General features: G+C 33.4%; 2 protein-coding genes across 2 annotated transcripts in view; both read left to right on the top strand.

Moving 5' to 3' along the window:
* Positions 1 to 5,582, top strand: part of LOC108728419 (uncharacterized) — a 12,883-nt gene extending 7,301 nt beyond the window's left edge. The window contains exons 5-6 of the mRNA XM_018456976.1: positions 1 to 49; positions 1,697 to 5,582. Of these exons, the coding sequence (XP_018312478.1) occupies positions 1 to 49; positions 1,697 to 5,565 (3,918 nt within the window). The 3' untranslated portion in view covers positions 5,566 to 5,582. The remainder of the gene's footprint in view (positions 50 to 1,696) is intronic.
* A 3,354-nt stretch (positions 5,583 to 8,936) lies between these two features.
* On the top strand, positions 8,937 to 12,759 carry LOC108728393 (uncharacterized; the record flags this gene model as incomplete). Its single annotated transcript, XM_018456922.1, has 7 exons — positions 8,937 to 9,271; positions 9,789 to 9,965; positions 10,130 to 10,453; positions 10,975 to 11,151; positions 11,319 to 11,639; positions 12,147 to 12,295; positions 12,602 to 12,759. Coding segments are annotated over exons 1-7 (1,641 nt in total), but the record flags the coding sequence as incomplete, so codon positions are not given.
* Positions 12,760 to 12,811: the final 52 nt, after the last annotated feature.

Raw genomic sequence — 12,811 nt, 5'->3', positions numbered from 1 at the left:
TACACGACATTACCTCAGACAGGATTCACGTGTGAAGGACGTTCACGTGGTAAATATACATGAATAAATTATGTAGTCAACTGATCATATACCATTTCGCTTATTATTATGCGTTATGACATATTGATAGTCTTGTTCAATGCAACGTTTCTATTCTGCGTGCATGAAATCATCATCCCTTTCTTTATTTTATGCAAAATTATAAACTCGCATTACGCAATATATATACGTTCAATATATTTTTTTAAATTTAAAATAAATTCCAATAGAAGTTTTGTATTTCATTTTTTATCGCATTCATATTTATACTGAAAACTTTCAACTGTATTGTATTCTACGTATACAGTATCTCATCCTTTATTTTGATAGAAATCGTATCACTAAATCAAGAATTAAGATTTTAATTAAGAAAATAAAATTATTTCATGTATATGAAAGCAATAGACTCCATTTTTCATTCACGCGATTTTTGGCTGTGTTCTAAAATTTATTGCCAGTATTGAAAATCAGTTTATGTTACATGCGCTATAAATTTTTTAGTACTGACAGTAAATTTTGGAACGCAACCTTTATAATCATTTTTACCGTAATTTGCAAATTTCATTGCAACTTATTTAATCATATTGAGCAGATGTATGTATGCTTTCATAAATGATGTATCATAACGTACGTAACGAGAAATTGAAACCCTATAAAATCATTAATGTAATTCTATTTTGTCTGGCAATCGTCTAGCTTGAAATAAGATAAAAATCTATTTCTAAGATAAAAAATCACTTTCTACTTCCTGTCTATTACCAGTTTCTTATTAAATTAAATAAATGCACCAAGGAAATATCATTCGATTATTAATAAGAGTACATGTTGTACATATATTTTCATTACATTAATTTTCCGTATTATTGCGTTGTGTCGGCTACGTTTCTTTAACCACAGACATTAGATAATCCGCCGAGAGAAAGATGAAGTGCAAAAAGAACACCGCACATTGACGAGACGACGTACAGTTGTTACATAAATGAAATATACATAATTATATCATACATAACGAATTTCTAATCCTCGTGAACATTTATTTATAAAGTCGCTCGGTCATAATCCAATTATCATCCAGATGACACAAACTAAAAGTAACACAACGTTAATATTATAATTTCGCACTCAACAATATAATGTAATATACATAACACATAATATTGAATAACAGTTACATCGTTGAGTGCGAAATCATAACATAACGTTATGTTACTTTTAATTAATTTTGTGGAGTACATATGCTCATTATTCATTTTCAAATTATTTTAATATATAATAAAAAAGAGATATTGAATATTTGTTTCATTTACATTTTACGCGAACGTACAAAGAAATTTCCTTTAATTTTGCTTATAAATTATTTCAAGTAAATTTTATGATTACACTTTATAATTACATTCAAAAATAATTTTCTGTGGTATATACTTTCTATTAAAAATATTAGTTTTACATAAAATGTTACCAGAATAATATCAATACAAATTTCATCGCAAGATATCACTCATAATCTTCGATTTTGGCATTTCTGAAAAATCATAATATTATGATTATTCACATATCAATGTTTTTTCAATAAAATATTATACTATTCTCCAATAAATTATAAGAAATGTAAATAAGAATCATAATTCGAAGATTCGTTTGTACGATTATTCGACAGGTTACTACGCCGACGAAGAGGCCGGCTGCCAAGTCTTCCACGTGTGCCATGATGTACTAGTGTCCTCCTTCCTGTGCCCGATCGGCTCAACTTTTAGCCAGAAGCTGCTGACCTGCGATTGGTGGACTAAGGTCGATTGCTCCTCCACCAAGCGATACCTAGAAGTGAATCGCAATAGCTATCAGATAGATGACGACGAGATGATTCGCAACGCTTACGCGATGATCAGTCTGCAGGCCTCTGCGGAGGATGTCACCAAGGACGGTCTGGTGGATCCAGACAGCGGCGCCAGGATCATTGACTACTCCACGCTCGGTGGTAGGCCCGTGATGAGCTACACGCCCGGGTTCCGTAGGATCACGGATTACGCACCTGTTGAGGCGACCGGAAACGACCTGCCGAGCGGTTTCGAGGATTATCCTCCACAAGACGCGCGGCAGATTTTTAACTATGATCTTCGTTATCAGCAGAAAAAAGTGGATGTTCCGTATCAAGGCAAACTCCACCTCGAAAACAAGGGGCAATCGCCTTATCATGCGTCCGCGATCATTCAGCACGATTATCAAGATAGATCTGGTGATAACAAATTTCAGGACGATTATCATGGACCCGACGGGTTTACCAATCAGTTACAGACATCGTACGCGCCTACTGTTCCCACTGTTACCACTACCACCAGAAGATTCTATTCGCCTACGGTCCCAACAACCTATCGACCTTCCACATTGGCCTACAGCAAGCTAGATCTGATGGTGGATAGCTCCGATCACCTTTATGCACAGAGCAAAAGCCCGGTGACCCCTCCCACGATTACTCATCGGAATGATGACATGAGAAACATTGATTTGAGAGAGAGTGAAACGGGACACGATCTGAAGAAATCGGAGAATGCCTCGTCATCGTTAACGGACTATCGAAAAAGTGACAATGTTCGTTCCAATGATGAAGTCCGTCTCGAAGAGACGTCGTCGGAGACGAGTTTCAGGATTAACGTAACTGATGCCATTGACGAAGATGAAGTATTCAGACAGCAGAATGACAGGCCGATAATTCAGTATGATAGCGAGGAAAGCTCAGAAGATAGTTTGGAGACAAAAGATAGCATTGGAATCGCTCGAGCACTGAATAATCCACTTCGCAGGATTATACAAAATCAAAATCCTATATACCAGGTGTCAAAAAACGAACGGAAAGGTTCGACCATACCTATTCCATTGCAGACAGTTTTAAATCATTCTTCGGGATCTTATGAGAATGTGAACTTCACAGACACTCTGAAAAAGTCGGATGTCTTCAACGAAACGAGCGACTATGGATCGACAGAAGATTACGAGGATATCTCAAGCTTGACGACGAGGAGTTTTGATCACGGAACGACTTCGCTGTTGAAAAATTGGAAAGAGAAAGATGTTGACGCTGTGCAAGTGATGACTATATCGATAACTGCGACATCTGCAATGAATACGACTGAGAGAAGCATCGATGAGATTCACGGCAGAATTATTCACTCTTCATCTAACGAAAATCGCACAGCTGAGGATCAGAAATTGTTGCCGACTAGATCAAGTTCCAGTTTCAACCACGAGTCTGTGTCCAGGATAAATCTTAACCTCGAGGTTCCTGAACCAGCGCAGTTTTTGAAGCCTCCGCTGGAACAAAGGAGTTTTCTTATCAATGTCCCTGAAGAAACACGCTACACGACAATCGATGAGAATTTTAAGACTTCCTGGAGTCCTGAGACGACGATCACGGAAACTCCACAATTTTCCAGCACATTTACTGGAAACAACGAGGATCAATCGCCGATATACGACGAGGAGCTGATTGATTACACAGACGAGAGCTTTTTAGAGACGCCTAATCCAGGGATTCATTCGACTGCTCAAGTGATCACTGAAATATCCACGTCCATTCCATGGCTCGTTTCTACATGGCATGATCGGTCGATTGTCGATGTTCCTATAACTGATATAGTTCCGCCAATTATCGACTACAGTGATGAATTCGGTGGTTTTGCCCCGCCAAATGAAAATTATACAGAACAATTGGATCATACAGAACCCGTGAACTCGAAAAAAACGCAGAATTCTCCGACAACCTCAAAGAAGAATGACAGTGAAGCGAACATCCTGGTCCAGTACAACACGGGATTTCAATTCACCATTAGAGACGCTATCAATACTCAAAAGGAATTGAATGAAAATTTTAGATGCTTTTCAATCTCTGACGAACAAGGAAGCCGCTGCGAAACGAGTTCTGTCACTCCTAAAATTGCAGTTTCTACGCCGAGTGTAAACGAAAGAATCGTTTCGATTGGTACAAAAGCGACTACAAAGATTTCGGATCAAATAATTTTTTCGGATAATTCGAAGAGTCTAAAATTGCCTGAAAGCACGAAGAGTTTAAAACTGCTCGAAGAATCAGTGACATCTGTTCCTGACAAATCTTCGACATTTATCACAAAATCAATTAATAGTGATATTAATATAGATAGTACAACTTTGAAGACGGTTACGCCGAGAGCTGTATTAGAAACTAAAAATCCTGAAAAGAAAATTGAAAAGACGGTGGAAACGACAGTGAGTAGTTTGTTATCTTCGATCCGTCCAGGATCCCTAAAGCAAATCGAGGAGATGATTGATAAACAAGATTCTCCATATGAAGTATCATACACAGTAAAAAAAGACGAGGATCTAGAGACGACTGCTGACGATTTTATTAGTCGACTGATCGCTCAGCATCAGCGATCGGATTTCCTTTCGAAGGATGAATTGGATGATATCGAAATTGTCAAATCTGTCGAGCCATCAGAAACGGAAATTACTAGCATTTTGCAGAAATCGAAATTTCCTGATACTAGTCACGTCTCTCCAAATAATGCGAGCAATGATAGTTTTTACGTTGCTGAAAACGATACAGTCAGTGAATTTGAACAATCGGATTCGAATATGAGTATGGCGAGTCTTCTCCAACTGATGGCGGAATTGTTGAAATTAGATCGACTGCCGCGGCCATTTTCCACGAAAGATTTAAGTAGTCTAAAGAATTCATTTAACCGGGATCTTGATGAATCATCGTACGACACAACGAGTCCACCATTGGATTTTTCGCAAACCGGAACAATGTACAAGAATGCAAGTCCTAAAGCATCAACGTTGAAGACACCCATTGCTGAATCGAAATCGTCACTGAATTTACATTTCAATAAACTATCGTTAACCACAGGGAGTCCACTATTGGATTATCCACGAGTCAGAACGCCGTCCGAAAATGCAGATTCCAAGATATCGTCCTTGGATGAAACTTCGGAAATTTCGGAAACACCTATTAACGTTGATTTAAAGCCACCGAATGTTTCTTTGAGAGTCAATTTTAACAATGTCATGGAACAGAAGACAAGTCAGTCGAAACCAGAAAGCAAAATCGCTCGACCACTTCAGAAGGAGGAAATCTTAGAACAATTGACGGAAAACTTCGGAAAGCCTCTTTACCGCGGTGATTTGATCCATAGACCACTCGTCTTCGATCTACCGCAAGTGCAGAGAAGTTTGAATTTCGAGACCGGTTTGCCGATAGAAGAGAGCGAGTATGCAACTAACGAATCGAAAGAGGAAAGTCCAGTGTCTACTACGAGAGCGACGACGACAACGACCACAACGACTACAACGACGGAATCTGTAAAAACCACCGTCGAAACTGAGTTCGTTCCTTCTCTGGGATTCTCTTTAGATACCAACGAAGGTCGCGAAGAGTACGTTCAAGCAGTACTCGGAGGATTGATCGACGAGCACACCGGTGAAAGTGACGGAAACGAAACCAGCATTGTGCAAAACAAAGCTTCAAAAAATGAAACATTGGAATCCGAATAATATGAGAGTTCAAAAAAATCTCTGAAGAATACAAAAAATATTAAGAACTTTTAGAGATCTCTGAAATATCTTTGATGATTAATTTCTTCAATGTCGATCAACTATAATTGGTCCTTGATTTTCTTAGAGAATTATGATTAACGTTCATTTCTACTTTACAGATAACTACCTTAATTTTGCTTTAATTTACTCTTTGATCGGTATTCATACTCCGTTCTTATTTCAAGATTATCAACTAATGTTTTAAGATCCTAAAACTTTACTCTGTGATTGCATATGATATCTTAAAAAAAAAAGACGATTTTAAATATAAAAATCGAATATGAATGCCTTTATCTTCTTCTAATTCTTATAATTAGAATAAGAAAAAAATAAATGGTACGTGAGTCATTGATGTTTATATTATTTAAAAATACTAGAACATAACAAGTGTGCGCTTCGCGCGCGCCATTGTTAAAGACAGAAATATATAAGCAAATAATAAAACAGGAAGAACAGGGAGGGAGGAAAAAAATTAGGATTAATATGTGTTAAATATCTGTTTAGATCTTAAATATATGTTTATATGTTTACTTTGATATTGACTATGCGATAGCTTTTTTCGGAAAGATTTAAATTGAATACTTTTAAACAATTCTATTTAACATAAAATTTCTTACTAATCTCCAGCGGAGGTTAGTATAGGTTAACAGGAAAGACCGAGAGACTATAATTATGAATTATGAATTATAATATTTATTATAGTAACAAAATTTTCATTTTTACAATTAACTATTAACTATTAACCACATACATCTAACATGCGATCTCCGCGATGATGACGGCTGCTCACGAAGTAACCACAGCGAGAGAACCAATCGGCATCGCCGAAAAGAGGGCAACAATATTTCGATATATTCGACCATCGACTTGCATCTCCTTTTTTAGAAAGGAAATAAAAATTATTACTTTTAAATATTAATTGATATATGAAACTTATATGTATATAATTTTATATTACAAAAAGATTAAAAATCTATAAAAAAAATTACTTTTACATATTTAAATACGGAATAAATATTACATTGCTTTCAAATAGTGAGATGTATATCTAAAGTCGTTATATTAATCAAGATTAAAATTAATTAATACGCTACTAAAAATGGTGTATGCACGTTTGGCCCATTATTTCTCCCACGCCAAAATGTAACATGAATTTCTCAATGTGTATATGTATAAACCAATACAGAATAGACCTCCATGGCATGTCTTAAGGATATGCAGAGAACGTTTCAGTCCTAAGAATATCCCAGAATATCCTTCGGATAAAGTATTCTGTGTGGAGATAAGACGTTAGACGTTGTGAAATAGATTTTACTGTTTGATAAAATGAACTACGATGAACACTCGTAACATTTCGTAGAACGGTGTCTTGCTGTAAGAGAATAGCGTGTATATGTAAAAATAATGTGTGTATCCGATGTGAGTGTAGGAGAATATATATATATATGTAACACTGCTAATATTTTGTTTCTCTAATCCCAGACAGAGAGAAATCGGAGAGGGACTACCCTCGTATTTTTCGTACGTCCATCAAAATCACCCATAATAACACGAGTATGTAAATTCATTTTCGATATAGGAACTTATGTGTAGTTATGTACTGGCGATAAAATCGCGGTGTTAAAAATGGATATGCATAGGCCGTGTTCCAATATACACCAGAGAGAAGCTTGAAAGAGGACATGAGGACCTTTTTCCTGTAACCGCAAACTGCTCCCGCGCACTCCTGCCCTCTGAAGAAGTGAATGTTTGAATATTCAAACAAGTTAATTTAACAAATTTTGTTTTATAATACTCGTCTGCATAAGTGACTCGATAAGTCTAATACCTTTTTACCACTATAACTTCTAAAAATGTGAGGACATGTTTGTTATATTGAAAATTACAAAGATTAACAGAATGCACGGATTTGCTACAATTTTTGGGGATATACTGTTTGTAGCGTCATAAAGTTCGAAACTTTCCATTTAATTAAAGAAAAAAATGCAAGCTGCTGCGATTACTTTTCTCAAAGTTACGATACTTTAAAGTAATCTTTGCATTTTTTACATGTACTAGTAACATTATCATTATCGGATACGTCTCAGCGAGAAATAGTTCATCGAATCAATGTCCATTCGACATCGAAATGATGATTTTGAACGAAATTATATTGCCACAACAAGTCTAAATAACTGGATAACGGTGTATAAATAAATTTCCATTAGAACAACGACAATGGGTGCATTCAGTATCATGAGCGCTCAGTGAGTTCTTGCATCTGATTGGCATATTCTGTTAGAACTAAAAATATAGACCAAACAGATACAAGAGCTCACTGAGCGCTCAGTGAGCCATCATGGTACTGAATGCTCCCAATGTATACGTTTTGGCCATTATTTGGGACCTCTTCAGTACATTAATAATAAGAAGTAACTGTCTAATATTATATAATATATTTATTAATAAAATCATGATATATACATACTATCGGATTAACAACTAATTAATCTTACAATATATTAAACCTTTATATATAGTCTAACGTAATTTTCAGCCATATTGATAAATTGTTGATAATATGTAATCATAGTGCTTACGTCTTCAAATATAATATATAAATCTATAGATAAATCGACAGAAAATTGCCAAATTTACAGAACAAAGAAATATTACATGTTATGTCAATTATGTAAAATATAAATAGAAAGCAATAATAGAAATTTACCAAGTAGCACACAGCTCTTACAAAGCGTTAATAAAGCGCTAAAAAGCGCATATTATAATTGCCTTTTTAGCGCTTCGCAAGTGCTGTGTGCTACTTGAGTTACATGTAACTGCTGTACGAAACATATTTGAGGTTCTGTCTATCCAAATGATCTAATAAGAAAATAAATTAATGTTGACCTGAGAAGAATTGGAGAGAGGGAAGCAACAAATCATAATAAATAAAAATATGTATAGGCTCTAAACTAACGGACACGGAGCTCTTACGCAGCATGCCACGTTACAGTATCAAATTTTTGGTGGGAAAAGGAACACACCGAAAGATTTTACTATTATATAGAGAGAGATAAGAGAATTTTTATGCAATTATTAAGAGGATTTTTATGCAATTATTTTGCAATTAACATACGATTTGAGTTGTATAAATATATAGATCTGTTACATCTCGTGATAAAACAGATTCAAACTTTAGAAATATCAATATTTATGTATGTTCCGTTAAAGAATCACATATACACGCGCGTATCTGTCATTGAACTTTTAGAAGTAGTTTCTGCAAGCGCTTTTTCACATCGTTGAACCATCTGTGATTAGTCACTAATTTTCCGTACATAGCGATTATAATGGCAGAGACAGAAGCAGGAGACAGTTTGATTCCAGTTCGCTGCTGGATCCGTGAACATTACACGAAATTGACAAGGAGTAACGAAGCAAGGTGCAATCATTGTAATGCAATATTTAGTATACATCTAAAACGCTTAGTTACTTTACATAAGCACTTGGTTAGGGAACATCCAGACAAATTAACAGAAAAAGAGAAGAATGAAGTGAAATTACATTGGGCTTGGGATTATTATATCGTAAAAAGCAATACAGAAGCAACATGTAGACTATGTAAAGTAACAGTGAGATACAAGCAAGTAAATGGATTCAAAAGACATTTAAAAAGAATTCACGAGTAAGTATCTCATATATAAGTATCACATGTATAGTAAAAAAATTTAAAAACGTACTAAGAAATATAAAGTTGATTAAAACAAAATAATCAATATTTGCTAAAGATAATGTAGCCCAAACAAGAGTATCCATTTGTCGAAAAAATTTGTCAAATATGCGTGTCAGTAAATATAATATAAAACATATCTATTCGTACTAAATATGCATAAATATTCTGCAGTCTTATTTTGTACAAAGTGCATCCTAGAATTCGAATTTACTTTCCATGTTTAAAAAGAATTAGTAATATTTGATCACTCTAATTTTTACCGAGTAATGGTCAGATTTGTAAAATATTCGAATCTACTTGATTGCTATGATCCTGATCGCTTTTAAATGTTCCAGTAATAAGAATCTGAATAAAAAATGATAACTTTCAAAATTTCTAAATAATTGAATATTGTTCGTAATTGGAAATAATATCTTTACAGCACTTTTATTGTCGCTTTTTTTATAATTTCTTATACATATAAATGTAGGATGTCAGGTCCAACTTCAGATAACGTAATAGATAACGAAAGCAGTTCAGATGATGACATGGATGCAAACAAGGATATAACTCTAAGAGAAGCAACACGTCAAGATACTTCATCCAACTTAACAAACTTATCCGACAGATTAAACGAATGTACAGAAGGAATAAAAGGACTTAATGAGTAATTATAATCGCTTTCAATCAACTACAACATATATAAATAGATTTTATAAATTAAACATGGTATTTCCTATACAATATAATCTATCTATTATGAGAAATATTCATTTATTGTTTCATCAGTTACATGTATAATAATTAACTAATTAGAAGTTATTCTTTTAGGGAAGCACAAAATAATTTCGTCCCAGTTCGGCTCTGGATGCGTGGACATTACACAAAATTGAAAAGGAACAAAGAAACAAGATGCATTCATTGTAATGGTAAATTCATTACAAGTATTACGAATTTATCTATTTTACATAAGCACTTGATAGAAACACATCCAGACAAATTAACAGAAGAAGAGAAGAATGAAGTGAGATTCCATTGGGCTTGGGACTATTACATCGAAAAAAGCAGTACAGAAATAACATGTAAACAATGTAAAGCAACAATTAGATACAAAAAAGTAAATGATTTGAAAGAACACTTGAAAAGAAAGCACGGGTAAGTATCTCATATATAAGTACCTCATTCATAGTAAAAAAATTTAAAAACGTACTAAGAAATGTAAAATTGATTACAACAAAATAATCAATATTTGCTAAAGAAATTGTAACCCAAATAAGAACATTCATTTGTCGAAAAATTTGTCAAATATGCGTGTCAGCAAATATAATATAAAACATATCTATTCGTCCTATATGTACATAAATATTCTATAGTTTTATTTTGTACAAAGTGCATCCCAGAAGTCGAATTTACTTTCACCATGTATAGAAAAAAATCAATAAAATTTGATCCCTTTAATTTTTATGTCGAGGAATGATCAGATTTATAAAATATTTGAATCTACTTGATTGCTACGATCCTGATCGCTTTTAAACGTTCCAGTAATAAGAATCTGAATAAAAAATGATAATTTTCAAAACTTCCACATAATAGATTATTGTACATAATTGGAAATAATATCTTTACAGCATTTTTATTCTCGCCTTTTTGATAACTTCTTTTACATTTAAATGTAGGATATCAGGTCCAACTTCAGATAACGTAATAGATAACGAAAGCAGTTCAGATGATGACATGGATGCAAACAAGGATATAACTCTAAGAAAAGCAAAACGTCAAGAAGCTTCATCCAACTCAACAAAATTGTCTGACAATTTGTACGAATGTGCAGAAGGAACAGAAGCAATTAACGAGTAATTATAATCGCTTTGCGTTAACTATAATATATTTAAATGGATCTTACGAATCAAACCTGGAATTTTCTATACAAATATAATCTATCTATATTATATGAAACATTTATTTATTATTTCGTAAATTACCTTTATAATAAGTAACTGATCAGAAATTATTTTCTCAGGAGAACATCATACAATTTAATTCCAATACGTCGCTGGATGCGTGAACATTACACAAAGTTGACAAGGAACAGAGCAGGATGCAATCATTGTAATACAAAATTTGGTATACATACAACACACTTATATAAGTTACATAAGCACTTGATAGAGGCACATCCAGACAAATTAACAGAAGAAGAAAAGAATGAAGTGAAATTACATTGGGCTTGGGACTATTACATCGAAAAAAGCAGTACAGAAATAACATGTAAACAATGTAAAACAACAATTAGATACAAAAAAGTAAATGATTTGAAAGAACACTTGAAAAGAAACCACGGGTAAGTATCTCATATACATATAAGTACCTCATTCATAGTAAAAAAATTTAAAAACGTACTAAGAAATGTAAAATTGATTACAACAAAATAATCAATATTTGCTAAAGAAATTGTAACCCAAATAAGAACATTCATTTGTCGAAAAATTTGTCAAATATGCGTGTCAGCAAATATAATATAAAACATATCTATTCGTCCTATATGTACATAAATATTCTATAGTTTTATTTTGTACAATAGAATTCGAATTTACTTTCCATGTTTAAAAAGAATTAGTAATATTTGATTACTCTAATTTTTACCGAGGAATGGTCAGATTAACAAAATATTTGAATCTACTTGATCGCTACAATCATGATCGCTTTTAAATGTCCCAGTAATAAGAGTCTAAAAAACGATATTTTTCAAAATTTCCACATAATAGAATATTGTGTATAATTGAAAATAATATCTTTACAGCACTTTTAATATCGCTTTTTTAATAACTTCTTATACATATAAATGTAGGATATCAGGTCCAACTTCAGATAACGTAATAGATAATGAAAACAGTTCAGTTGATGACATGGATGCAAAAAAGGATGAAACTCTAAGAAAAGCAACACGTCAAGATACTTCATCCAACTTAACAAACTTATCCGACAGTTTAAACAAATGTACAGAAGGAATAAAAGGACTTAATGAGTAATTATAATCGCTTTCAATCAACTACAACATATAAATAGATTTTATATATTAAACATTGTATTTCCTATACAATATAATCTATCTATTATGAGAAATATTCATTTATTGTTTCATCAGTTACATGTATAATAATTAACTAATTAGAAGTTATTTTTTTAGGGAAGCACAAAACAATATCGTCCCAATTCGGCTCTGGATGCGTGAACATTACACAAAATTGAAAAGGAACAAAGAAACAAGATGCATTCATTGTAACATAAAATTCATTATATTAGGTATGAACAGTTCATCTACTTTACATAAGCACTTGATAGAAACACATCCAGACAAATTAACAGAAGAAGAAAAGAATGAAGTGAAATTCCATTGGGCTTGGGACTATTACATCGTAAAAAACAGTACAGAAGCAACATGTAAACAATGTAAAAGAACAGTGAGTTGCAATCATATGAAAAATTTGAGAAATCATTTAAAAAGAATTCACG

This window comes from Mycetomoellerius zeteki, unplaced genomic scaffold (assembly GCF_001594055.1).
Source record: "Mycetomoellerius zeteki isolate Tzet28-1 unplaced genomic scaffold, Tzet1.0 scaffold612, whole genome shotgun sequence".
Taxonomy (NCBI): Eukaryota; Metazoa; Arthropoda; class Insecta; order Hymenoptera; family Formicidae; genus Mycetomoellerius; species Mycetomoellerius zeteki.
The sequence above is the reverse complement of the archived record's forward strand: the minus strand, read 5'-3'. Positions and strand labels throughout refer to the sequence as shown.